Below are 27,984 nucleotides of genomic sequence, written 5' to 3'. Positions count from 1 at the left end.
GTGACTTACAGAGTTGGTGTTGACCCAGATCAAGACCCACCACCCAACAATGACAGCTTTCAAGTCTTACAAGGGGTAAGTCACAAGAGGTGCTTCTTCAAGGGAAGACACTGTTCAAAAGGGCTGCAATGCAGCGAGCACTTACTATAGGCCGGGTTCTCTTTACATGGATTTCCTCACCATGACCTTGATGGCAACCTTATGAGGGAGGTTCTGTTGTCCCCATTCTGCAGATTAGAAGCTGAAGTTTGAGAGTCTCAGTGAGTCATCAACAGTCAGAGGATTAGAAAGTGATGAAGCCGGGGTTAGACCCTAGGGTCGGCATTTTTAAAACACCATATGGAGGGGTATGCCAGCCAGGAAGAGCATTCCAGCTAAGTCCCTGACTGCTTGCCTTCCAAGAATGGATAGACTGGGTACACTGGTGACTGGCTCACGGTCCCCGGGTCAGAGTCTGTCTGTAGTGCCCAGGCAGGGGAAGGCAGGGGATGGGGTCTGACTCTCCAGCCCAGGGAATCTGAGGAGGAGAGGAAGGATGTGGGTGATTTCAGGCCCTCCCACTCCTCCAGGGCCCAGGACCCTCTCCCGCTGTGTTCCCCACAAGCCCAGGAACGGCTGAGCAGGGGTCCTCACCCCGACCACCAAGGGCAGAAGGTCACCGCCAGGTGGACCATTAGGGCTTAGGCAGGGTGGTGGCAGCAGTGACAGCTTGGGACAGCATGCCGGAAGGGAAGCTGTCGAGGCTGGGATCAGAGGAGCCCCGTGGCAACATTGAGTGTGATGAGCAGGGACGTGTCCCCGCTGCCACGGAGAATCCTGACAGAGTCCTCGTGGCCGAGAGGAACGTCCTGGCCTGCAGTTTGGCCATCTGTTCCAGTTACTGTTACTACATAACCAACTGCACCACGCAGAGGAAAGGGAGCAACAGTTTCTTTCACTCACGGATCCTCTAGTTGGCGCTTTGGAAAGGGCATAACAGGGGCAGCTTGTCCTTGCTCGAGCAGGAAGCTGGGGGCCGGAATCGGCCAGAGACTCGTTCGCTCATCTGTCTGGTGCCTGGGATGGGAGGACCCGAAGAGGGGGACAGCCGACTGCAGTGCCCACACGTGGTGCCTGCACATGGCCTGGGGGCACTGGGCCCCTTCCCCGATGACTCAGGGTTCCCGCAGCTGGGCACCGCCTTTTCTGACCTGATCCTAAAGGTCTCAGGACCTTCCGGTCACCTCTGGAACTCACTGGTAGTCGCACTTGAGTTGCTCAAGCCAGCTCTGATGCAACGGGAGGGGAGAGAGATCATAACCTCTTCATGGGAAGAACATCAGCAAAGTGGCAGACGTGAGTGCAGGCTGCCACAGGACCCTTGCTGTGTCCCTGGGGTTTGCTTCCTCCTAGGGCCAGCATTTCCTGGGCTGGCAGGGCAGAGAGAGGCTATGCTAAGAGCAAAAATGTGTTACCAAAATGTTACCAATGGCCCCCTCCCCACCGAGTCCAGAACTCTTCTGTGCGGCGTGGCAAAAAGCCTTACCCAACCGCACGCACACTCTGTCTGTGACCGTGCCGGGTGTCGCTTTCTCTCCAGTCCGTGGAATCGCACTCCATCCTAAACCTAGTCTCTATATGTCAGACGCCAGAGGACCTTCTAAATGACTCCAGCCCTTGAAGCCCCTTAAACAAGTGTTGCCCACAGTGGTGCCCTGTGGGGCCTGGGAGTGCCGCTGTGGCTTTTCCTGATTTCTTTCTCTTTGAGGGTGGTCACATCTTGGTGGCAGTGCGCATTCAGGGTCTCAAAGCCACAACCTCTGAAAGGGGGGCACATTTTAGGAAGAGTTTTCAGTGAGCTTCATGGGAGATGATAGGACGCCCACTTGAATGGTGCTCCAGAGAAATTCTTGAAAAGTTGCCATTGGACCCTAGCTTGAATTAAGGAGTTTAGAAACCTAGGGTTTGGGAATTGTGTACCTGGAAGCTAATTTAGAGTCTAACAGGGAGATCTTGAAACTCACCCTGAGAAAACCTGGGTGAAGTGTCTTTCTTTCACTGGAAGGAGAAGGAGGGCTCTGGAAGGATACAAATGGCCTCCTCCAAAGCTTCCTCCCCAGGACCACAGCTGGTCCAGATGAATTTTGTAAGAAAACAGGCTAATTCCAGCTGGATAGCCAGGGTTTGGACAGATTTCATCTTGTCGGTTCCAGACTCATCAGACACCCCCAGCCCTTTTGCTGTTTGTTTTTCATTAATCCTGCCTCTGGATTTAAGCATCTGTGAAAGGAAAAGCATGAAATGGTTTGGTTGCTTTCCTGTAGCCGAACTCACCATCCATCTCATAAGAACTTCACATGGAGACACTGGGCTTATAACTAAGTCACCAGCTTGCTGTCACTGTTCCATGGAAATGTTGGAGAAAGCAGTGGGTCCTGAGTGCTAAGGGTTGGGGCAGTGCATTTAGTGTGGGCAGTGACTGCTCCCCGCCCCACGCAGAGTGCATTTCAGAAACCTCCCTAGGTGGGCGTGGGTCTTCAGTGTCCTCGATGGCTCCCTGGGGGGACCTTTGGGCCAGTTGTGAATGTGCCCTTGGTGGTGACTTCTGCTGGACTCCCAGTGGCACCCGGTGGCCCGCCCTAGCCAGGAGCTGGTGTCATGGCTTTCCCTCCTTCTGAGCCTCATACACAGTCATGCCAAGGGCCCTCAGAATCCATTCCACTGGCCTTGTGAAAGTCTTTCAAGATTGCTGTCAGACTGGGGGGGGGGGGGGGGGAAGGCAACTTCAAGCTTGGTTTCCCAGGGCACTTTCTTAAATAGGACTCATGTCCTTGTACTTAACAGGCCTTATATCCCTCAGACCTCCTGACCCGACCTTCTCAGTCCAGTGAGCCACTAACAACCAGGCTGGGAGCACTCAGTGGTCATGAGCAACAATAAAACAGAGAAATAAATGGGCTTCTCGTTTTTGGGTAAAATCCTGGGTTCTTGCAGTTTCCCCTGAAATGGATCCAGGTCACACGCTTAGTGATGTCATGAAACTGCAGTCATAAATGGGGAAAGTCCAGATGTTTGTTCCCCATCAGAAAAGAAAGGGCAGTTCTTGTTACCTCATTATCTAAATGATCTCCCTAAAAACAAACAGGAAAGCGACATTTTGATGGAAATGAATTTCTTAGGACAACATGATTTTCCTCACTGGTTCTAGAAGCCCAAGAGTTCTGGCTACAGAACTACAGAATATTAACTCATGTGGGAGAAGGAAAGGAGCTTTTGGCTAGAACTTCTGGCTTTGTGTGAGGGAAGCATAAGAATATTGTGGGCAGACTTCTGCTTCAAGTTTGACTCATTAGAACAAAACAAAACAAAACAAAAACTCAGTTGCTTTGTTTCTCCAGAGGTCTTGGTGACTCTGCAACCAAAACAAAAGCCCAGCTGGAGGCAAGCTGCCTGGGCTTGGGGGTGACCTCCCACCCCATTTCAAGGGGGACCTTGAATGCCAGACAGAGACCTCATTCACTTCCTTCCCCAAGTTAACAGAAGAGCACGCATTGATGGGGCTGCTCTGGAGTAGCTAGGAGCATGAATTCGAATTTATCCGGGCTTTATCATCTCAGCAGGACCAGGCCACAAGCAGGATACGAGTGGCGTGTGGAGGAAAGGAAACTACTGGCTTGTGGTGTGCATGTGTGTGCGCTCACAAGTGCACACGAGCACACAGAAAATCAGCTGTTTATAGTCACAGTGACATGTAACTTTCTGGGTCCTACCCCAGTTTTCCTCTAGGCTGAAATCTGATACCCAGTCACTTAAATCTTTGACTTCAACCAGTTGCCGAAGGGCCTTTTCTCAAATTCCTCCTCTTTGTCCCTACCAACACCACGCTTTTCTTTTTTGTTCTTCTGATTCCTTACCCCATCTCCCCACCACCCCCACCTTGGTCCCAGACTTCCCTTTTGGCTGTTCTTTTTTTTTCTTAGAAGTGCAGAATTCACATTAATTTAGTCATGCATTTGACAAATACTTACTGAGCACCTGTTATATTCCGGACACTCTTTCAGGCCCTTGGGATACATCTGCAGACCATACACATGAACCTCCATTCTTAAGGGTGTGGTGATAGTGTGATGAAGGGGACGGTAAGGATGGAGAGTGCCAGAGGTGAGGTCTGTAGATCTGTCCTTGCTGCTCCGAGTGTCCCCGTGGACCAGCAGCCTGGGTATCCCCAGAGAGCTTATAAAAATGCAGACCATCAGGCCCCACCCAGACCCACTGACTCTGAACCCGCATTTTAACAGGGTTCCCAGGAGGGTCGTGTGCCCATTCCTACTTTGAAAAATCCTGGAGTGGGCATTGCGGAGCTCTCGATTCCCTGTTTTTAAAACCTGTTATTACTCCCTTGTGAGAGTCGTTGGCTCCGCTGTCCCAGGGACAAGAAAAAGAAAGGCCCAAATTGGGTCACATCACTTCCTTGCTTTTTTGCTCTGCATTGGATTTCTAAGGCCACTGCAATAAATTCCCACAGACTCAGGGGCTTAAGACACTGATCTTATATTCTGTAGGTTAAAAGTTTGGTGGGCTCCGCTGGTTTCTCTGTTTCAAGGCCAAAATCAAGGTGTCGGCGGGGTTGGATTCGGGGTGGGGGGGGAGCCCACTGCCAGGGGCATTCCGGTTGCTGGTAGAATTCAGTTATGTGGTTGTAGGACTAATGTCCCATTTCCTTGCTAGGACCATTGGCCCTGGGTCAAGATCCCATCCTAGCAGCACCTACATGTGCTGGTTCATGGCCACCTCTGTCTTCAAAGTCAGCAACAGCAGGGCAAGTCCTTATCACACTTTGTATCTTTCCTGCCTTTTCTTCCACTGCAACTCTCTGACTCTTTTGCCCTCGTCTACTTTTAAGGGCCTGTGTGATTGCATCGGCCCCCTGGAAAACCTTAAGCCCATCTCCAAAGCCCCTTTGACTATATAGCATAACATACGGGCTCCTGGGGTTAGGACATAGACATCTTTGTGGTGGGGTGGGGGGGGAGAAGGGAAGTATTCTGTTCCATCTCTGAAAAAAAAACATAAGCTGTTCTCATTACGGTAATGACCTTAACTTGGAAAATTTGTATCTTTTAACAATAAGAATGGAAAGAAATATAACTCTGTCCAGAAATCATTATTTATCAGTTCTAGAAAAAAATTTCAAAAATAGGACCTTTGTCACTCCTCAGTTTTTTAATCTGTCTTCTTTTTCTTCATCGCATTTGTCACCATATACGTATCTGTGTGTCTTCCCCTCTGGAAAAGGACTTTTGGAGAAGCAAGTGCTAATCTCATTCCTCTTTGTGTTTCTGGCACCCAGCATGGTGCCTGGCACACCTTTAGGTACTTAACGAATGCAAAAAATATATATACACTTGTTGTTACATCCTTGAAAAATGGGGATAAGGAGAGTCAGTGATATTTGCTTAAAGGGTTTCTCTATTAATAATGTCAACAAAAAGTTTAAAAATCTCTTGTGTTACTCATGAGAACAGAGAGTAGAATGGGGATGACCAGGATCTGGGGGTTGGGAGAGTTGGGGAAATGTTTAAGGGTACAGTCCTGTGGCTAATAGATAAGTTCTGGAGATCTACTGCACACCGTAGTGAATATAGTCTGCAGTACTCTTATAAACTGCAAAGTTGCTGAGAGAGTAGGTCTTAGTTGTTCTCACGGACAAACGGAAATGAGAATTATGTGAAAGGGCACAGATGGAAGCTCATGCTAACATGGTAATCCTACTGCAACAGATGAACGTATCAAACCAACACATCTGTACACTGTAAATTGACCCAATGTCATATGTCAGTTACACGTCAATTTAAACTTGCCCAGAGTCATACAGCAAGACAGTAGCACAGCCAGGATCTGGAACCATGTCATTTGTTGAGAAAGCCTGTGATATTCATATCTATACATGTTGGTGTGTTCTTGTGCCTTGAAACATTCTCAGAGAAGCCAGCCTCGGACCCAGCCTCAAAAAATGAATAGGGATCAGCCAGGTAGCTGTTGTAGGTGGAAGAAGGTGACCATCTGAAAGGATGTTTTAGGTTCTAAAAGCAGCCTGGGCTGGGGCATAAACACTCCTATAGGAATGCAGGTTTGGGGGGGCAGGGTCCCCACCTTTTCTGCAGGCAGCGCTTGAATGGAAATGCAAGGCAAGTTGTTCCATACACGCAGCCTGGGGAGGGGGCTGCCTCTTACAGGATCTGCCTCTTACAGGATCTGCCTGCACCCACACTGATCCCTGCTCAGCCCTAGACTGCTTGGAGCAAGAAGGGGGCCCCCAGATCCCATCTGCCAACAGCTATTGGTTGTTTTCTGGGCCAGCTTAAAAAATTAGTCCCATTCCACAGACATGCCCTGATTTCTCTAAAGCCACCATATGCGCGTTTACCTAGGTTCTTCCTAGTCCTGCTTCTGGCACCATCTCTTAGAATAAGAAGTTGTTTAGCACCCCTGCTATGAAACTACACTTTTTATTTACTCAGAATTTACCCCTGGTAACCCTAGGGCAGAGTCTTTTTGTTTCCTACCTTTCTAAGGCCCCTTAATCTTTTTTTTTTTTTAAAGATTTTATTTATTTATTTGACAGAGAGAGAGATCACAAGTAGACAGAGAGGCAGGCAGAGAGAGAGGAGGAAGCAGGCTCCCCGCGGAGCAGAGAGCCCGATGCGGGGCTCGATCCCAGGACCCTGAGATCATGACCTGAGCCGAAGGCAGCGGCTTAATCCACTGAGCCACCCAGGCGCCCCTGAGGCCCCTTAATCTTATTTGTGGAGCGCAGGCATGACTCTCTGTCGCCTATGAAGACCTTCTGTTAGTTTGCCTTCGAAAAGAGACCTTTCCTTTGCTTTCCTCACAGTAATGGTCCTTCTGGGGGCTTACTGAAGTCTCCTGTAGCTTTGTAGGGGTGAGGTGGCGGGAATGGAGGCGTTCCAGGTGATGACACCCCATTGTGGTTTGACGGAGGTTAGGAGGACAGCGCCGGGGTTTGTCGTTTTATCACTGTTTTACGGGAGGGGCGGATGCACCTGACTTGGGGGGACTTGTCTTGTGCCTGATGGCTTATGGTACCCTTCCTGAACGTGTATGTCTCTGTGTTAGTCTCTTCTTTTGTTTGATTCTGCAGGCTTAGAACCACGAGCTTAGAGCCTATCACTTTATAAAAAACCATTTAATTTTTTCCGTGAAGATATTTGCCCCTCAGAACGCTCATCCACTCCTTTCCCACTCAGTCGAGCGACATCCTGAAACCTCCCTTGAGTTGTCATTAGGCCAGCACCTAATTACCTGAAGGAATGACCATGATCTGCAAATGGAGACATTTCTCTGCCCTCTTTTTTCCACATGATTTCTAAAAATGGGAAATACAGTTGGTCTCTGGGAACGTGCTCATTCTCTCTCTCTCTCTCTCTCTCTCTCTCTCTCTCTCTCTTTTAAATTTCCTCATCCCCAGAAGGGCTCATTTAACCAAGCCGTTTCCACATGTGTCCCTAAACGTTCTTCAGGTCCCCTAGGGACTCTTTTTGTAAAAAATAACCTTTGTTATGGGAAACATTGGGAAATTAAATAGTGCTTGCTGATTTCCCTCCCTTGGCTTGTCCTCGTGCTCTCCCTTTTCAGAGATCTCTGACCCATACTATCTCAGTCACAGCGGGAGCTCACATGCGCTGCTACTAGAGCTTCTGGGAATTGTGGCTCATCGTGCGTTTAGCTGTTGTCAGCCGCCTTAGAGTTGCCTCTCCCTGTAACGTTCCAGGGGTGATGACAAACATGGCTGTACCTCCCAAGTGGTCCCTACTTCCAGAGCTTGTCATCTAACGACACAGAATGCCAGCAGTGGCCTCCCATGGCTGTAGTTAGTCTGCCCTTAAATAGTAATATTTGCACACAGCAGATGGCCCAAGCCTCAAATGACTGTTCAATATTGCAAGGCGTTTTACAAATTAAATGACGGGGACGTTTGAGTTGGAAAGAAGCAAGAGGAGTAACCACTTGAGGGCAGCTGAAATTACAGAAGTACGTGGTTGCCTGGCTGGCACAGTTGGTTGACTGCCTGACTCTTGGTTTCGGCTCCAGTCCTGATCTCAGGGTCATGAGCTCAAGCCTCATGTCGGGCTCCATGCTCAGCATGAAGTCTGCTTGAGAGTTTCTCCCTCCCCCTCCCTCTGCCTCTCCCACTCATGTGCTCTCTCTTTCTCTCTCTCAAATAAATAAATAACCTTTAAAATAATAGAAATAGTTCCGGCCCCATTTCCCTTGCTTGCTGCCCCCATCATCCTAAGGTTGCCAGGGCAACAAGTCACTGCCCCAGCTGGAAGGCAATGTAGATGCCTCCATTAAGGACCACCACAAGCCCGGGGCTGATCTGTCAGGGAACGGTCAAGCGTGACTTTCCCAGGCCAGCTTTGGGGAGACTTGGGAAGTTGGTTTTATAGAAGCTTTCTTCAATATTCCCTATAGATCAGTTTCGGCCCATTAGGATCGACACTATGTCAGCGTAATCAATCTGCTTTAAAAGGCACTTGGAGGAAATTACAGTAAGAATGCCAAAAGAAATTTTGTACCGCACTGAGTTGATCTGCCCACAGACATAACCAAGCCTTTTTACTTTGAGGGTTGATATGTCTGCCTTTTGGATTTATTCAGTTTCTTTCAAGGTATTACCTCCTAGTATATCTGAAACTTTGGTGATAGAGGATGTTTGACTCTGAGCTCAGAATCTCTAAAAGTTATTAGTTAGAAAAGAAGCTTCCCCTCCTCCCAATACATGCACACCCAATTTCAATCCCTTTTCTGCAACTAAGCATCTGTTTTCTTGTTCATTCTTAGGACGGTCCAGATTCTGCCAGAGGAAACCGGACAAAGCAGGAGAGTGCATGGCTCTTCAGGCTGTGGTATAGCTTTGACCACAAGTATCCTTTTCAGTGGCTTCCCTATATTTGTGAAACACCAACGATGAAGTTCTCTTGTTGTCCGTGAATGAATTCTGATGAGTAAGGAAGACGTGTGCTTGGTACAGGTATAGTCAGTCGCCTCTTGGGCCAGAGGCAGTGATCATTCAATCACAGGTAGTCCTGGCGAGCAGGGCTCTGGCCAAGAGGAATGTTTGTATGTCATTAGGGTGGCTAACCCACAGGGTGATAGACTCATGTGGCTCTTAAGAATGTTATGTCCTAGGGAAATAAGCCTGTGTAAGTGAATTAGTTAAATTTACACAATGAACCATGCTGTGGTCAGGAAGGGTAGTAGAACTTGGGCAGTTAATCCATGTGGGGAAGAGAATTCCTATTGGCTGAATGGAAGAAAGTCTGATCCATGTCTCAGCTGGACCACTTGCAGGGAAGACTCTGTTCTAGTAGATTCACCTGTTCTCCAGTGGAAATGAAAAATCCAGAAGTTAAACTTCCATAATTTAAGTTGACATAGTGATCAAATGCATAGGAAGTACAAAGTCAGGAAACTTTGAAAGTACTAAAATTTTTTTTGAAGTCTAAGATTCGTACAGAAAAGTACACAAATCTTGGGTGCTTGATGAATTTCACAAAATAAACACACTGAACACCAAGAAGGTGAAAACCAAAGTCTTCAGTTCCCCGCATGCCATAACCCAGTTACCAACCCTTCTTCTCTCTAGATGTAACCGCACTCCTGACTTCTAGTAACACTTAATAGTTTTATCTGTTTTTTGAACTTTGTATGAATGGGACTACAGAATATATAGATTTTAGCGTCTGGTTTATTTGGCTTGACATCTTTTGTGCGACTCTTCCATGTTGTCATGTGTAGCTTGAGTTCATCTGTTTTCATTGCTATATAGTATCTGGCTGTATGAATATACCATCATTTATTTATCTTTGATTGTTGATGAACAATCTTTTGATTGTTGATGTAGATTGTTTCTAATTTGGAGCTAGTATTAAAAATACTGTTATGAACATTTTTGTATATGTTTTTTGGTGCATCTGTACATACATTTTTGTTGCGAATATATCCAGGAGTGAAATTGCTGGGTCATAGGACATGCATAGGTTCAACTTTAGGAGTTATTGCCAAACAGTTTTACAAAAATGGTGGTACCACTTTACATACTTTCCTTTTGTGTATGATAGTTCTAGTTGCTCTGCATCCTCACTGACCATTGGAGTTGTGAATTGTAGCCATTCTGTTGGGTTTGTGGTGGTGTTGTATTGTGGTTTTAATTTGCATTTATCTGATGACTAATAAGGTTGAGCATCTTTCCATATATTTATTGGCCATTGGTGTGTTCCTTTAAGAAGTACCTGTTCAAGTCTCTTGCCCATTTTTCTATTGGGTTGTCTGCCTTTCTCTTACTGTTTTTAAGTATTCGTAAGGTATTCTGGGTAGGAGTATTTTGCTAATTATATATGATCAAAATATCATCTCTCCTTGTGACTTGCCTTTTCACTTTTTTTAATTTTCAACATAATTTGCTACATGTTTTTTTTTTTAATTTTCAACATAATTTACTACAGGGTTTTTTTTTGCCTTTTCACTTTTAGATAGAATCTTTTGATAAACAAAAGGTCTTTGCCCAATTTATTGATCTTCTCTGATTAGTAGTTTTTATGTCTTCTTATAAAGATCTTTGTCTACCCCAAATTCATGAAGCCAGTTCCTGTTCATCTTCTAGAAACTTTATTGTTTATCTTCCGTACATCTATTTTTTTTTACTGAGTGATGGACATGGGCAATGAAAAAGTGTAGAGATCATTTGAGATGCTCTGGATGAGGCTTTTGTCCTTCAGAGCAGATTAGCTTACATCTGATCAGTGGCTAGGCACTAGGGGCATTAGCAATTTCAGATCACCATAACCCAATCAGGAATAAAGGTGACTTACAGATGGGAGTCAGTTCCTGTGAGGATTATTCTGTTTTCTGTTGGTCTTTTTTTCTAGGGTTCTAACATAGAGCCTAAGGTGTTGGCATAGCCTCCTCAGAAGTACAGCACTCCAGTTTTCATCACATTCAGTCTGTCTTTGTGGGTCTGCCAGATGCTCTGCTCAACTTCTCAGGTACCTTTTGGGGAACTATGGCTCACCAAGTGCCAGGCTCACCTCTTGGGTTTCTTCCTCCAGATTCTGGCCCTTTTTGCTGCCACGGCATCTTGTGCCATTAAGCAGACGATTTTGTTGTGTTTTACTTTGCTCAGCTTTTCTAGTTCTCAGTGGAAATGATGGTTCAAAGTACTTTATTTGCTATTAGCTGAAATAGAACCCCCAGGGATTTTTAAAAGCCATATGTACTTTGTTTACATTGTCATTCGAATGCATGTTATTCCCTGAGCTTGGAAATGAGTGGAGAAAATTGGAGAGAGTTCGCAGAAGAGAGGCAAAATGCTAGTGATAAGAAGTTGATTCTTATGGGAATTCAGTACTCCACTCTGAAAAATCTATCCATTATTGATAGATTGTTCAGACACAAGATCAGTAAGGAAACATTGGACTTGAACTACATTTTAGACCAAATGGACCTAAAAGATCTATAGAACATTCCATCCGACAGCAGCTGAATACACATTCTTCCCAAGGATGTTAGGAAAGATCATATGTTAGGTGACAAAACACATCTTAGCAAATTTAAGAAGACTGAAATTACATCAAGGATCTTTTCCAACCACAGTGGTACGAAGCTAGGGAAACTGGAAAGTTCACAAATGTGTCAACAATAAACAGCACACTTCTGAATGATCAGTGGACCAATGAAGAAATCAGAAGGGAAATCAGAAAATATCTTGAGACAAATAGAAATGGAAAAATAGCATACCAAAACTTACGGCGTACAGTAAAAGTAGTTCTAAGAAGGGATATAGTGATAAATGCCTCCATTAAGAAGAGAGAAAGATCTCAAATGAACAACATAACTTTATACCTCAAGGAACTAGAAAAAGAAGAACAAACTAAGCCAAAAGTTAGCAGGAGGAGGGAAATAACATACGTCAGAGCAGAAATAAAATAGAGTCTAGAAAAACAATAGAAAAGATCAATAAAACTGAGAGTTGTTTTATTGAAAAGATAAACAAAATTGACAAACCTTTAGTTAGAGTAAGAAAAAAAGAGAGGACACAAATAAAATCAGAAATGGAAAAGGAGACATCACAAATGATACTGTGTAAATACAAGGGATCATAAGAGACTACTATGAACAATTATACACTAAAAATTGGATAACTTAGAAAAAATTGGATAAATTTGTAGAACCATGCAACTTACCAAGACTAAATGAAGAAGAAATAGAAAATCTGAATAGACCAGTAACAAGATATTGAATCATTAATCAAAAAACTCCCAACAAAGAAAATCCCAGGACTGAATGGCCTCAGTGATGAATCCACCCAACATTTAAAGAATTAATACCTTCTCAAGGGTGCCTGGGTGGCTGAGAGGGTTAAAGCCTCTGCTTTCAGCTCAGCTCATGATCTCAGGTTCCTGGGATCAAGCCCCACATTGGGCTCTCTGCTCAGTGGAAAGAGCCTGCTTTCCCCTCTTTCTCTGTCTGCCTACTTGTGGTCTCTGTCTGTCAAATAAATAAACAAACAAATAAATAAGTAAATAAATGGGGCGCCTGAGTGGCTCAGTGGGTTAAAGCCTCTGCCTTCGGCTCAGGTCATGATCCCAGGGTCCTGGGATCGAGCCCCGCATCGGGCTCTCTGCTCTGCGGGAGCCTGCTTCCTCCTCTCTCTCTGCCTGCCTCTCTGCCTAGTTGTGATTTCTCTCTGTCAAGTAAATAAAATAAAATAAAAAAAAAAAAAAAAAGAATTAATACCTTCTCAAACTCTTCCAAAAAATTGAAGAGGCAGGAATGCTCCCAGACTCATTTTATGAGGCCTGCATTGCCCTGATATCAAAGTCCAAGGATACTACAAGAAAAGAAATTTACAAGCCAGTATCCCTGATGAGCATAGATGTAAAAAATATTAACAAACAGAATCCAGTGGCATATTAAAAGGATCATACACCATGATCAAGTGGGACTGATCCCTCAAATATAACAGTGGTCCAAATCAATAAATGTAATATACACCACATTAGCAAAGTAAAAATTATGTGATCATCTCAACAGATACAGAAAAAGCAAAGCAATTTTTTAGGGGGGGGGGTAGGGGCAGAGGGAGAGGAGAGAATCTCAAGTAGATTCCCTGCAGAGTGTGGAGCCTGACATGGGTCTTGATCTCAGGAGTCATAAAATTATGATCTGAGCTGAAACCAAGAGTCAGACGCTTAACCAACTGAGCCACCCAGGCACCCCTAAAGATGACATGACCTTATATATAGGAACCCCTAAAGACTCCACCAAAAAACTCTTTGAAAACTAATAAACTCGGTGAAGTCAGAGGATATAAAGTCAACATACAAAAACCCGTTGCATTTCCATATATTAACAAAGAACTATCCAAAACAGATATTAAGAAAACAATCCCAGGGCACCTGGGTGGTTCAGTGGGTTAAGCGTCTGCTTTAAGCTCTGGTCATGATCCCAAGGTCCTGGGATCAGGCCCTGCGTCGGGCTCCCTGCTCCGTGGGAAGTCTGCTTCTTCCTTTCCCTCTGCCTCCTCCCCACCTGCTCATGTTCTGTGTGTGTGTGTCTCTCTCTCTTTAATAAATAAATAAAATCTTAAAAAAAAAAACAATCCCATTATGATACCATCAAAAACAATCAAATACTTGGGAATAAATGTAACCAAGTAGGTGAAGATCTATACACTGAAAACTAAAAAACACTGATGAAAGAAGTTGAAGACACACAAGTAAATGGAAAGATATCTGTGTTCATAGATTGGAAGAATTAATATTGTTGAAATTCCCATATTACCTAAAGCAATCTACAGATTCAGTGCATCTCTACCAAAATTCTAATGGTGGGGTTTTTTAAAAAAGATTTTATTTTAGAGAGAGATAGAGAGCACCCACAATAGGGGGAACAGCAGACAGAGGGAGAGGGAGAAGCAGGCTCACAGAGCAGGGAGCCCAATGTGGGGCTCCATCCCTGGGCCCTGGGATCATGACCTTTACTGAAGGCAGACGCTTAATGACTGAGCCACCCAGGCTCTCCTAATGGTGTTTTTTTTAAATAAAATAAAAACAAAATCATAAAATTTGTATGGAACCACAAAATACCCTGAATAGCTAAAGTACCATGGAGCAGAAAGAACAGAGCTGGAGGCATCACACTTCCTGATTTCAAATTATATTACAAAGTCATAGTAGTCAAAATCGTACAGTATTAGCATTAAAACAGAGACACAGACCAGTGGAACAGAATATGGAGCCCAAAAATACACCCTCACATATTCAGTCAACTAATCTTCAGCTAAGGTGCTGAGAATACGTAATAGGGAAAGGACAGTCTCTTTAATAAACAGCTCTGGGAAAACTGGATATCCATTTGCAAAAAAATGAAATTGGAACCCATCTTACACCACTCACAAAAATCAACTCAACATGGTTTAAAGACTTAAATGCAAGACCTGAAACCATAGCACTCCTAGAAGAAAATATAGGGGGAAATTCCTGACATTGGTCCTGGCAATGAGTTTTTGGATTTGATACCAGAAATATAGGCAACAAAAGCAAAATAAACAAATGGGCCTACATCAAACTAAAAAATTTCTGCACAGAAAAGGAAACCATCAGCAACATGGAATGACAGCCTGGGGGATGGGAGAAAATATTTGCAAATCATATATTTGATAAGGAATTAATATCCAAATTATATAAGGAACTCCTACAACTCAATAACAAAAGCCCAAGGACCCCAATTAAAAAATAGGCAAAGGACCTGAATAGACATTTTTTCCAAAGAAGACATACACTTGGCCGGCAAATACATGGAAAGTTGTTCAACATCACTAATCATCAGGGAAATGCAAATTAAAACCATAGTGAGATCTCACCTCACATCTATTAGGATGGCTATTACCAAAATGTCAAAAAATAACAAGTGTTGGGAGGATGTGGAGAAAAGGAAACCCTTGTATGGTATTGGTGGGATGTAAATTGATGCAGCCACTATGGAAAACACTATGGAGCTTCCTCAAAAAAATTAAAAACAGAACTAGCATATGATCCAGCAGTCCCACGTATGGGTATATATCCAGAGGAGATAACATCACTATCTCAGAGGTATCTGCACTCCTGTGTTCACAGCAGCATCATTCTCTGTGATGAAGATATGGAAACAGCCTAAGTGTCCATCAGTGCACGAATGGATAAAGAAGATGTGTGTGAGTGCGCATGTATACAGTGGAACATTATTCAGCCTTAAAGATGAAGGAAATTCGGCCATTTGGGTCAACGTGGTGGAACATGGAGGACATTAAGCTACGAAATAAGCCAGGCACAGAAAGAAAAATACTGCATGATCTTACTTATGGGTGGAATCTAGAAAAATCTAACTCATAGTAATAGAGCAAAGAGTGGTGGTTGCCAGGGGCTGGGGAGTGGAGGAAGTGGAGAGATGTTGGTCAAAGGGAACAAACTTTCAGTTACAAGATGAGTAAGTTCTGGAAACCTAATGTACAGCATGGTGAGTAGTTAATGATCTGTACTAGAAATTTTCTGAGGGGGTAGATCTTAAAGTCTTCACACCAGACGCACAGAAAAATGGTAAGTATGTGAAGTGATGGATATGTTAATTAGCTTGATTGTGGTAATCATTTCACAATATATACCTATCTAAACATCTCCTTGCCTTTAATACATGTAGTTTTGTGTGAGTCATACTTCAGTGAAGCCAAGTGGGGCCGAAATTGATTCTTTGAAGAGCAACAGGAATGATCTCTAAAGTCTCTGAATGTAAAGCTTAGTGGCTAGGATTTCTGCTTGTTTAGTCTGGAGGAGAGAAACTAGAACAGAAGCAGGCACAGAGTGTCTGAAGAATTCGATGACGAAGGGGCCCATGGTTCATTCTATAGCTCCATAGGTGATCAAACAAGAAAACGTGGGCTTTGGCTGCATCAAAAGAGGGTTCCCCTGGATGGGAATGAGCCCCACAAGCCAGCAGGAGCAGGTGTGGTACTTCGTTCACGGAATAATCCTGACAATGGAATAAACCAGCTTCCAACGTAAGATGAGAGGCTCAGCACGCACACCAGCTCCCTCCTTATTCCCAGGGCTCCTTCGAATCGCAGAAGAGATATTTTGGACTACTTGCAAGACCAAAGATAGAATTGTAGCAGAGAAAACCATAGCTCAAGACCAAAGTGAGGCTCAAGCCAGTTTGTCTAGGTGATTTATTGAAGAATATTTTTAGTAACAGCTCCAACAGGCATTTCCTGTGTCCACAAATCAACCGGTAGCTGTTAATTTTCTCTTCAAGCCATAGCTCTCTAAAGAAAGTAGAAATACTGCTTGGGGAGGGCTTGGTAGAGAAACAGATCTTGAGGCTACCAAAGATTTTTCTCCCTAGAGTAACCTCCCCCACCACCCAACTTTGACATGGTCAGATTCCCCAGCTGCTTGAGAAACTGAGTAAAGACATGGGGGACATTTCAAAGTAATTAATTCCTATATATCTACATGTATGTCCCAAATATATACGTGTGTGTGTGTGTGTGTGTGTGTGAACTCTCTACCCAACACGGGGCTCTAACTCATGACCCTGAGATCAGGAGATGTCTGTTCTACCAACTGAGCCAGCCAGGCGCCCCCCCCCATATTTATTTTTTTTAATTTTTCTGATAAAAGCCTTAGAGTTGAAAGGCTTTTCCAGTCACGATGTAAGAACAGGATATTAGAAAAAGAAGCGAGCAAACAAGAAGAAACTCTTGGAAATTAAAAATAAGGTTTCTGAAATGAACCCCAAAATGTAATGGACAGTTTAATTACATGGTGGAGACCAAACTGTCCATCTGGGAGATGAAGCTGAGGAAAAAAAAATATGTGAGAAATGGAGCACAAAGTCAGAGATGTGTGAAAGAAGAGTTTCGAGATGAAGGGGTCAGAGCCACATGGTCCAGAGTCCTTTAACAGAATCTAAAAGAAGATAGAGATGGTGGAGGAAAAGAAGAACCATAGAAATAATGGAAGAAAAAAAATCCCTTGGCTAAGGGAAGATTCTTGTTTCCGGGGGTGGGGGGGGGGGGCGGGCGGCTGGTGTGAGTGGCATGAATGGATACATTGGAGCATTCCATAACTAAGGAGGAAAAGCAGGACTCATAAGGCTTCCAAAGAGAAAGACTGGAAGCCTTTAAAGAGAAAGAATCAGGTGTGGCATTAGCAAAATTGAATGTTAGAATACCCTCTAGCATTGTCAGAGTTCTAGGATGAAAATTAAAAGCCTGAGCCTAGCATTCTACCCCCAAACTGAGTGGGGGGAAGGAAGGAGGGTGGCTTTCAGATATCCAAGGGTTGAGAAAGGTTAGCACTGTGCAGACTCTCTAAGGAGGGGGAGAAAACCAACAACAACATAAGGATCAAATAAAACCAAAATCACATTCAACTAACGGGACAACATTGAAGAAGTAGTGATTGTTTTATAATCCAGAAGTGAATAAGATCAAAATGAAATTAAAAGAAAATCTTGTATTTCGTAAGACACTCAAAATGTTCTCTTCTCACTAACAAAGTTTAAATGACACTGTATTACATTTCCTTTACATTTCCCCATGTTCTAACCATGGGGCACCTGGGTGGCTCATTTGGTTAAGTGTCTGACTCTTTTTCTTTTTTAGGTGGGTTCCATGCCCAGCACAGGGCCTGAACTCACAACCCTGAAATCAAGACCTGAGCTGAGATGAAGAGTGGGACGCTTAACCGGCTGAGCCACTCAGGCACCCCTAGTGTCTGGCTCTTGATCTCAGCTCAGGTCTTGATCTCAGTGTTGTGAGTTCAAGCCCCACATTGGGCTCCACATTAGGCATGGAGCCTACTTTAAAAAAATAGTGTTGTAAACACTCTGCTTGGTTACAGTGAATAATATTTATATAATAATATTCTTTCAAATGCTGTTTAGTGGCTTTTAACACTTAGACGCAGTCAATGGACAAAGTATAGAAGATTTACTTATGAATTATAAAATAGAATGTAAATGTTATATATATATATGTATGTATGTATATATCTGCTGTATAAAATTAATTATAATCAAAATTAGGAAAAACTTGAAGAGTCAGGAGTATAAATGAATTAAATGTACCATTTTTGTAGGAGAGAGTTTAAAACCTCTGACTAAATTTTATAAATCAAGAAATAAGAGATGGGGCTCATTTGGTTTCGTGAAAAGCTGTAGCAGAGCCCACACCTCATCCTTCTGGGAGTGACTCTCTCCGAGAAGGATCCCCCAGATCCTGGGGTACAGACAACTAGGATACCTCCTCGCCTTCCTGTGAGTTCTCTTGGCCATTCCTGCCATGGCCATGTGAGTCTCTGCCTTCTCCAGAGTGCTGGCGCTGTGGATACCAGAAACAGCCCAGGCACTGTCATGAGATGACGTGTGCTTCGTGGGGCTTCCCACATGGGCTCACGCGTTTGGTGGCACAGATGTCCACGGACTGACCAACCTGGAGCTCTTGGGACGTTTGGCCATGTCTAGAGACACTTTTGTTGTCACACAAAAGTGTGGCCCGGTGTTCTACAGGGTGGGACAGTCCCCTAGTGTCCAGGTGGAAAAGCTGATACACTGTCTTCTGTTTCCAAGGCACGAGCTGGTTGTGTGTCCAAAGCTGGAATGCTGATTGAAACCAAAATTCTCATTCAATATAACAAGGAAGGGAGAAGGATATGCAAATGAACCTCAAAATATTCTTATTGCCTGAGAAGCGGGAACTGCCAACCTGAGAGTTACCAGTGAACGCTTCGGGCTGAGAGAGGATGGTTTAATCTTTGATTCAGACTATTGTAGACCCCAAGGATTTTCTGTAACATACTGGTTAAATGGGGCGTAGGGGGGTGGGGAGAGGCCTTTTGTAGGTAGAAGTCCAGATGATTTACTCTGGGGGATCTCTAAACTTGTGTGGGATGTGGGTCTTCTTTGCAGACATTTTTTCCTTAATTCTCTTTTTAAAGTTACCTGAAGCCCATCCTCACACACAGCGGCCCCCCACTGACCACCACACTCCCAGCCTGGTGTGGCCTGCTTGCTCGATGTCTGACCAGTCCCCAGGTGTACGACGTAAGTACAGCACCACGTGAGGCGGGTTTTCCTGCTCGCTGCCCCCAGGGAGTATCTTCTCCAAGAAGAGGAAATCTCTTGCCTCCAGATCCACTGGTTTTGCTTCTCTAAATAAGATGATTAGAAATGGCCGACTTATGTTGATCTGTTTTGCACAGTAACAGAGAAATCTTTTACCTGGGCCGTGGGGCCCCATCACGCCACAGCCATGGTGTAGTAGATAGAGCACTCAATCTGGAATCAGAGCAACTAGATTTGAAGCCAAGCCCCGAGGCCATTTAAGTGTTCTGTGCCTTGGTTTTCCTATCCATAAAGTGGGCCCAGTCGCACAGGCTGGCTGTGAGGTTAAAGGCTAAGATACAGAAAAGCACTGTGAACCACAAAGTCTTTAGCAGATGTGAGGATTCTTTTTTGTGTATGCTTTATTTACATTGATGTGGTTAGGTCCTTTCCGTTTTCAGATTCAGACTTAGCGCAGTACAAAAAGAATATCCACACTGGTGGACATCTGAGCTCTGGGGCTGACTTGTGAGCTCTTCCTGTGGGTTGCTGGGCAGAGGGGTGAGGAGAGCAAGCAGCTCTCCACATAAAAGGACTAGAGGAGAGGGAAGAGGCCCTTCTTCCTCTCTACTCTGCCTCCCTAATCATCTGGTCATGAACACAACCATTCTATCCTATCCTAGGAGAGAAGGACTTCTTAAATTTGTGTAGAGCTTTACAGCCTACAAAGGCCAAGTTTATTCTCTTGGCCATACTATAAGTAAGCTGCTACTACAGGGTTACAGAGGAAGAAAGTGCCCAGGTCCCAGGATTAGTAATTGGCCAAACTGAGACCCTAATGCAGGTTTCAGAGAATTTCTAAATAACCTGCAATTGACTTGATTAGCATTAAGAAAGCAGAATGCAAAGCTCAGATCTGAGAGAGAAGGCCCCTGACCAGGTAAGTTCTAATGGGGCGGGGCAGCGGGCTTGGGAATGATTGTTGGCATTCGGCATTCGGGTGCTACAGAGGGTCAGGGAGCATAGCTGGGTGGTGGGAGGCACTGGGGTCTGGTGTGCTAAGGAGCAGCCTCCTCAGAGATGGGGCGACTTGGTCAAGAAGCAAGAATCCCCCATACTGCCCCTGCTGCTTGGGGCTGGGTTCCTGAGCGGGGTCTCAGCTGCACACACAGTGAGGCTTGCTATTGTCGAGAACGGGAGCATAGAGTCTTTGAAAAATTAATTGAGGAAGTCCAAGGCAAGAGAGGGGAAGGGCTCCCTGTGGGGTTTGGAGCCCAGTGAGGGTCTTGGGCTGGGCCGCTCTCGCGTGGCTGTTTGACACACTGTAGTCCTCACCTGTCACCTACAGAGCGATGGTACTTTTGGTTTCGTTGGACGGTGTTGAAGATGTCCCTCATTCACTATTTGCACTTACTCTAAACCACTCAGGTTGGATATCCACCTAGAAAACAGGGTTCTGCCGTTCATGAAGTTGACTGCTGATTGTTTAAAATGGGCACGATCCTGCAACACAAGTGTTTGCAGGGTTCTTCGACAGCATTTTCATGGCAGCCTGCAGTAGACAGCTGGTTGCATAATCATACAGACCTCCAGCTTAACATCTAAAATTCAAGGAAGTGGATTGGTTTCATCATCCGCGCATCACGTTCATTAAAGCTCTGATTTGGAAATCCCTGTCCACTGGGTTTTACGATGTCCTTGTTTTGGGTACTATTTGTCCAGGCTTGCGAGTTTCGTAATGGAATGGGTCAACAGCCAATCTTGCTTTCTCCTGTCGGTGAATCTGACCCTGGCTTGCCACTGCCAGGGGTCAGTGTGGGGCCACACAGGGGCTGGTGTCTGGGGGCAGGGGTGCTTGGCTGGGGCTGCGGTAGGGGGCAGGGGCGAGGCTGCATTTGTGGCATTTCCCTCCTACTGTTGCTTCACATTCCTCTCTGTCCTCGAAAGAGTAAAGTGCGTGCCAGGAGAGGCTCCCCCTGAAAACGGGGAGCCAAGAGCCTCGGCTGCGGTATTTTGGCAGAGATGAATGAAAATATTACTTAGCACTCACAGGCATGGGAGGAATGGAACATGCTAAAACAGGGAGCGTGAGCTCATTTCTTGTTAGGAAGACTATGGCAGGACAGATGGCGCTTCGGGACTTTCTAAACCCCTGATGGCGAGGAGGAATTTGGGGAGTTGGGAGTGAGTTTTGGGAGTACATTCTGCCTGAGTAGAGGATTCTCACTCAGTTGCACGTTTGCACTCTGCCTCATGCCGCATTTGGGGCTGCGAGCAGGAAGAGTTGCGTGCTTGCCTGTCAAAGCCGAAGCGTTGATCTTAGTGGAGTCACGCTGTGGACAGTGGAGAAGTCGACATCACTGGGGTGCAATGCGGAAAGCAGGCTTGTGCTTGTCACCAGCGAGCACGCACAGACCGGCTGGGGCTGGAGGAGGAGGGACTGGAGGAGGAGGCTGGCACTCATGCGGGCGGTCTGCATTAACCAGGTGCTCCTCTAGCGCCCGCTGTGGCTTCTGCGCCTCAGGGAAGGGCACCAAGAAGAGGAGGCCGGGGAGTGCAGGCTTGCCAGGGAGAGTGTGCCCGTGGCCTTGGGCAGTGTGACTGCCGGGGGGACCGCCCTGGGGGGGATGGCAGGAAGCTATGGGGGATGCAGGTCCCATGTCCTGCATCCAGGACACCCTGTGGCTGAGACAATGCAGGGGCTCCAGATGCCCTTTGAAAAGCAGTTGGGAACTAGGAGAGCGAAAAGGGTTTAGCCAAAGTATTCCGGAACTGTGTTTGACAGATGTGCCATGGGGACAGCAGGGGACAGAAGCGCCCCTCCCTTTGCTGGTGAAATCCATTAGAGGGTGAAGGATTGTGTCCGACCAGGCGCCGCTTCCCGAGCCCTCCCTGTGGACTGGGAGTTCCGAGAGGCTGCCGTTTGTCTCCCGCCCTGTCTTTCAACCTGATCTGCTCTGAGCCAACAGCGGCTCAGCATCAGCTGCCTGCGGGGCTGCTTCCGGACCCATCCTCTCTGGGGGCGGAGCTAGTCTGGAGGCCTCAGAAATCCCACTCCTGCTTCCGATCAGCTGGACCACCCGGGGTTAATTCCATAGGTTCTCTTAGCTCCAGTCTCCTTGGTGACAGGAGTGTTCCTGCCCTTCCCAGGCAGGGAGGGGTAAGTGTCGGAGGAGAGCTCAAGTGGCCTCCCTGGCAGGCCTGAAATACATGCTCAAGAAAATGCTCCTTCCCTCTCTTTGTCTCACTGCATCCATCAGATGGCTCCCTGTCGGGGCTGGAAGGGGGTGGGCTGTGGGGAAGCGGTTCTTCTGTGGGGACTGGGAGGCAATCCTAGTTGGGCTCTGTCTGGCCCCTCAGTGGCTGACTAAGACAAAGAGTAGTTCAGATGCAAACCAGGTGCATTTAGGGTGGTTTGTGTGGGGTGGGAAGCCCCCTCAGAAGACCTGTCCAGAGAAGAGAGAGACCCCAAAACCTCTTTGCACCTTTGCCCAGTGAATTTCCCCCTCCTTTTTTTTTTTTTTTTTTTTTTTTGTGGGTTGGGAAGCCGAAGGCTCAGGCTGGCCTCCCTTTCTTCCCTTTTGGCACTAACCCCGAGCTGTCAGGCGTTTAAAAATCAGAAGTGCTTCCTGAGCTTCAAAGCCCTGGTTTGGGCAATGGTGCCCTACCTTGAATAGCACTCGACAGTTGGCATCCAGTAGCCACACCAGAGGCTCAAGGCAGGCAAGTTTCATGAGCCCCAGTTTTCAGAAGAATGGTTGAGATTGAGATTGGCTCCAACCCGAGCAGAGATCAGTCTCCCATTTGCTGTTTTCATTCGTTGCACTTTTCAGAACCAAGAGCCACTGAGAGAGGAAGACTCAGATTTCATCCTGACCGAGGGTGACCTCACCTTGACGTACGGAGACAGCACAGTGACTGCAAATGGCTCCTCGGGTTCCCACACGGCCTCCACGAGCCTCGAGGGCAGTCGGAGAACCAAGAGCAGCTCAGAGGAGGTACTGGATCGAGCCCTGGGAATAGGAGACCAGCCGGTGTCCAGCCGGGGCACGCGCCTAGTGTTCCCCCTGGAGGATAATGCGTGACTGCCCCCCCCACCCCCAGGCTGCAGCGATGGGGCAGCCCACCAGTGCGGTGAGGATGGCTGCAAGCCCAGGCTTGTCTGAGCCAGGGCACTGACTCAGTGGAAATAATGCTTCTGTTTTATTGAGGTCTGAAGCTCTCTTAACATTTAAAGTTTAACCCAAGATGCAGACAGTGGGGCTTAAGCGTGTCTGCATCAAGACAAATGCAGACCCGTTCCCACTTTCTCACATAGTAGTGTGCTGTTCCGAGTCAAACAAATAGCATGCTTTACCGGTCCAACTCATTCACCTGCGGAATCCGAGCCAGGCGCGGCAGGTGTGGGGAGGCCTCCCAGGAGAGGCTTCGGGTCCGTATACAGCAGCACAAGCTGAGCTGGCTGCAGGAGTAGCCAGGCAGGGTGAGAGCAGGCTGGAAGAACGGTCCCGAAGGAAGGCCGCCAAGACCGGACCTCCAAAGGTCATGGAAGCCAGTGGTCAATGGGACAGAGCTCAGGAGGAAGCAGTCGGTGCGGCAGCCCTAGCACGGACGGCTGCGGGGCTGTGAACTCATGGCAGACTTCTGGACTTTTTGTGCTCCCTGAGTTTCCTGTAGACCGAAGATCGGAACTCTATCCGTGAACATTTCAACATGGGGAAAGAATGGGAATTCCTTCTCTGGAAATCTCCAGAAAGAAGTAGCTACTGAAATGTTGGAAACCAAAGGCAAAATTGTGTTGTACTGTTGGGTTTTTGGAATTAATCTGAGGACAGAAGAAACTGTTTAGAGACTGATGAACAAAAATCAGTCACTTCTTCAGGGCCACCACCAAGGTGTCTACTGTGGGGTTTAGGAATAACACCAAAATGTGTGGGATGCTTCTCTCTGGGGAGGAGAGAGCAGCAAGGAGCCTAGGAGGCAATAGGCTAGTCTTCAGAGTTGGGGCAGAGAGCCGTAAGGCTCCAAAGTATCCAGGCTAGTAAAGGATCTGAGAAAACTTCTGCGTCAGAGCCAGAGAAACAGGTTTTTTCCAGAGCCCCTGGAGGTCATCTGTGTCATGGGGTCACAGTATAGGGAGCAGCTCCCAGGCTTGGCTTGTGTGCCCAAACACAGCACAGCTGAGAAAAATTGACCATAAAAGACAAGATACTGTTCTAAAGATGGAGTAGAAGTCCAAACTTTGAGCTACTAGATGCATGGGATGTCAGTGGTCGGGTGAAGAATGAGAGGCAAGTCAGTGGAAAATTGAGCATTGTTCAGTCCAGTGGACGGTTAGTCTGCTTTAAGGTTAAGAATCCAGATGTCTTAACACCGAGTGCCATGTAGAGAAGGGTCGTCTTCTTGGTATCTGGGGAGGCTTGTACCAGCTTAATGTGTGGGCATGGTTCGAAATCTAAGTTTTTAGTGTGGGTTCTTTGTGGGTGAGCTGTTCTGTGTGGCAACTAAAATACTGAGAGAGCTCTTGGAAACCAAGTTTGAGATTTTCCCTGGGTCTCTATGCTTCAGTGCGGATCTCTTAGAAAGAAAATCCAGAAAGAAAATCTTAGAAAGAAAATCCAGTCTCTTAAAAACAATGCTTTCATAAAATGTGGCCATTTGTCTTATTGTGGCAGACAAAATGGTGGCCCAGTCAAGTACACCCATGATGAAACCAGCCATGTCGTCTTCTTAACTCACATTTTTAATGGTTAATATTTAGGTAAGACGTTAGTGCTTTGCTTTTTGAATTGATAATTTGTGCAAAACAAGCAAAAATTACTAAGTTGAGCCATATGAAATTGCCGATATCAACCCATTTTCAAAGCCAGAAGTGGCAGTTTCATATGGTTCGATATAATAGAATTAAATGATTTTTATTCCCCTCCTTCCTTTCTGTGTACCTTACAGTCCATTTTGGTTTTCTCATGGGCCTCCATGGGCTTTGTAAAGCTTAAAAAACGAGCTAAACCACCTAACTAATCCCATAAGGCTCCAAAGTATCCAGGCTAGTGAAGGATTTGACAAAACTTCTGCATCCGAGCCAGAGAAACAGGTTTTTTCCAGAGCCCCTGGAGGTCATCTGTGTCATGGGGTCACAGTATAGGGAGCAGCTCCCAGGCTTGGCTTGTGTGCCCAAACCCAGCACAGGTTTTATTCAGTAGTTATCTCAGTAATGACCAGTCATGCCTATAAACTCGGAAGGTGAGGAGGCTTTCCTGTGTGTGTGTTGTTTGTGGAGGTGGAGGGAGAGTCTGGTCCGCTCTTTGAATGGGTCTTTATAAAGCCTTGCTTGCCTCTTACGTTGCTTACTTATTTCATTTTGGAGGGAAGAAGCTACCAGAAAAGCCCTGATAAGGTTCTTGAAAAGAGCCAACCAGGTAGAACCCCCTCTCTGGTCATTCACGTCAAGGCTTTGTTGTCATTCTGGTTTTCCAGGAAGCTTTCAGCAAATCAATAAGAAATTGCCCTCGTAAGGAGGGAAGGTAACCAGAGTTCTCCAGCCTAGATCTAAGTCAATCCGTAGATTGTTGTGTTTCCCCCCAAAAAGGTCTTATAGTCTTGACTGCAAGCGTTTTATTTGGACCTACTATAAATAAATGGAGATTTGCCAAGATAAAAATTTTGCTAGGGTTGTAGTTATTTGGTTGGATTTTTTATTCAGTAGATCGGAGTAAGTCAATGACCTGTGGCCTTAATTTTTGTTTGCAAGATGTGGAGAATAATCCTGACCTTACCAGGGGTCCCGGGAAAGGAGACTGTTCATCAAAATGCTTCCACCTTCTAGAAGCTTTATGCCTATGCTGAGAGGAGAAAAGTGGGTGCCACAAAGCCCCAAAACCATCTAGCTCAAGACCGACTCTCTGCTGCCAGTCTGGCATACATCAGATTGAAACTGCTGAGTGCATCCGGTTTAACCTCTTATAAACGTATTTGTTCTGGGTTGATAGGGTGACAATTCCACAGAGCTGGGTGTCCTAGAGCACGGGTTCTCAACCGTGGCTGCACATGCGGAATTATCTGGCTAGTTTCTTTTTTTTAAGTATCAGTGCAAAGGCCCTGTGCTCAGAGATTCAGAGCCAGCAGGCTTGGAGCAGGGCCTGGCTTCCGTGCTTCATGTAGATCTTCAGGGGTTCTCCTGGGCAGCCAGGCTCGAGAGCCTTTTAGTCCAGAACTTGCCACTGCACCTGTTTGGAACCTTGAAGAATGGTCTAGCAGACTGACTTTCCTCTTGTTGCTTGTCCTCTGGAACGAACCGAGCATCAATCAATTAATACAGCCCAGACAGGTGCGAAGGGGTTTCGTGCACATCGTCTGTGCCGAACTCCTGAATGCACTCCGTGAAGCACAGCCCCAAATGTCACCTTCGAACACCTTAGTGCAGGGAAAGGAGGCACGGAGGACTTGAGCGGATGGACTGGGTGGGTGGGGGTGGTTAAAAACCTGTCATCTTTGTCCCTTTCCGTGGAAAGAAAGGGGTTCAGAGTAGCTATCAGGTGTGAAGGCTTTGGAGAAGCTGTCTCTTCAGTATAGCCTGCGATTACTCGGAGTCCCCTTTGCAGTCCAGTCAGCTTGCTTTCTTGTCACACCTGGCTTGTCCACAGGCCCAAATCCCTGCTGGACTCCTCAGCAGAGGCGTGGGCCCGTTTCATGCACAGAGTGCAGGCCGCAGGGTGAGGGGAAGCTTGGGACCGCTTGGAGGTCACGAGGCCGTGGTGTCGGCGGGACTCCTGTCCAGGCCAGCAGACGGGCACTGTGCACTCCAGCCGTGCCTGGTCGGACTCGCTTTGGGGACTAGAGGAGACCTGAACTTTGTCTCCTGGAGAAGGAAATCTGCCCTTGAAATGAGGAGGAGGAGGGCATATGCGATCACACGGCCTCTGCCCATCCCTGGGTCAGATGAACCAGCCCCCACGCCCTGCAGCCCCAAACCCTCATTGCGGCATCAAGTGTCTCATCAGGCAAACAGCAAGGAGCTTTCAGGTTGTGCTGTGCTCTCTAGACCAGAGGACATTTGTCCTCTGTGGTTGGGGGGACAAATGAAGTCTCTTTAAAAAACGCAAGAAACGTTCTCTCAGCTGGCCACAAGCATTTCAGTCGGGGGTGATTTCCTTCCAAAGTAGAGGGGCTGTTTCGTGACACACAGGTTCACCACCCCCACCCCCAGTTCTCTCGCTCCTCCTCTGTGTCTGCTGGGGAAGTCAAGGTCATATTAAGGTGTCAGATACCTTAATATGAACAGAACAGTTTCCAAACATAGAAACACCACTGATGCCCTGAGGGGAGACGGACTGGCAGGCAGGGCCACTGAGCGGCTCAACAGAGGGGAGACTGAACCCCTTGGGCCCCGAGCTTGGTACCCATCATGAGTTCTGAGAGGTGTCTCGGCATGCTGCTTTCCCCATCTGTTGTAAGAGGTCATCCGGAACGAGGGATTCTGGAAAGCCAGCTTGCTGATTCCATAAGTGCGTGACTTCTCACTCTGCGCAGGAAATGGGGAACTTGAGGAGTTTCATGCAGGCCTCTTGATGCTGATTCTGTGGATGAGTTCGTGTAGGAGGGAGTCTGTCACGTGTGTTAAAGGGACACCACTGAGCTCTCGTCCCTTCTGTTGGTCTCTGTTCAAGTGTCAGAGGTGGTTCTCTGCTACAGTAGTGCTGAAGAAAATCTAATGGCCAAGAGTTAGAAACAAGGGGCGCCTGGGTGGCTCAGTGGGTTAAGCCGCTGCCTTCGGCTCAGGTCATGATCTCAGGGTCCTGCGATCGAGTCCCGCATCGGGCTCTCTGCTCAGCAGCAAGCCTG

General features: G+C 46.4%; 1 protein-coding gene across 2 annotated transcripts in view; it reads left to right on the top strand.

Annotated features, from left to right (window-relative positions):
• Positions 1–27,981, top strand: part of SLC9A7 (solute carrier family 9 member A7) — a 139,087-nt gene extending 111,106 nt beyond the window's left edge. For both annotated transcript variants that reach the window (XM_045995562.1, XM_045995561.1), the window contains 4 exons: positions 12–75; positions 8,845–8,927; positions 19,038–19,143; positions 22,977–27,981. In XM_045995562.1, the coding sequence (XP_045851518.1) occupies positions 12–75; positions 8,845–8,927; positions 19,038–19,143; positions 22,977–23,228 (505 nt within the window). In that variant the 3' untranslated portion in view covers positions 23,229–27,981. The remainder of the gene's footprint in view (positions 1–11; positions 76–8,844; positions 8,928–19,037; positions 19,144–22,976) is intronic.
• The last annotated feature ends 3 nt before the right edge of the window (positions 27,982–27,984 follow it).

This window comes from Meles meles, chromosome X (genome assembly GCF_922984935.1).
Source record: "Meles meles chromosome X, mMelMel3.1 paternal haplotype, whole genome shotgun sequence".
Lineage (NCBI taxonomy): Eukaryota > Metazoa > Chordata > Mammalia > Carnivora > Mustelidae > Meles > Meles meles.
The sequence above is the reverse complement of the archived record's forward strand: the minus strand, read 5'-3'. Positions and strand labels throughout refer to the sequence as shown.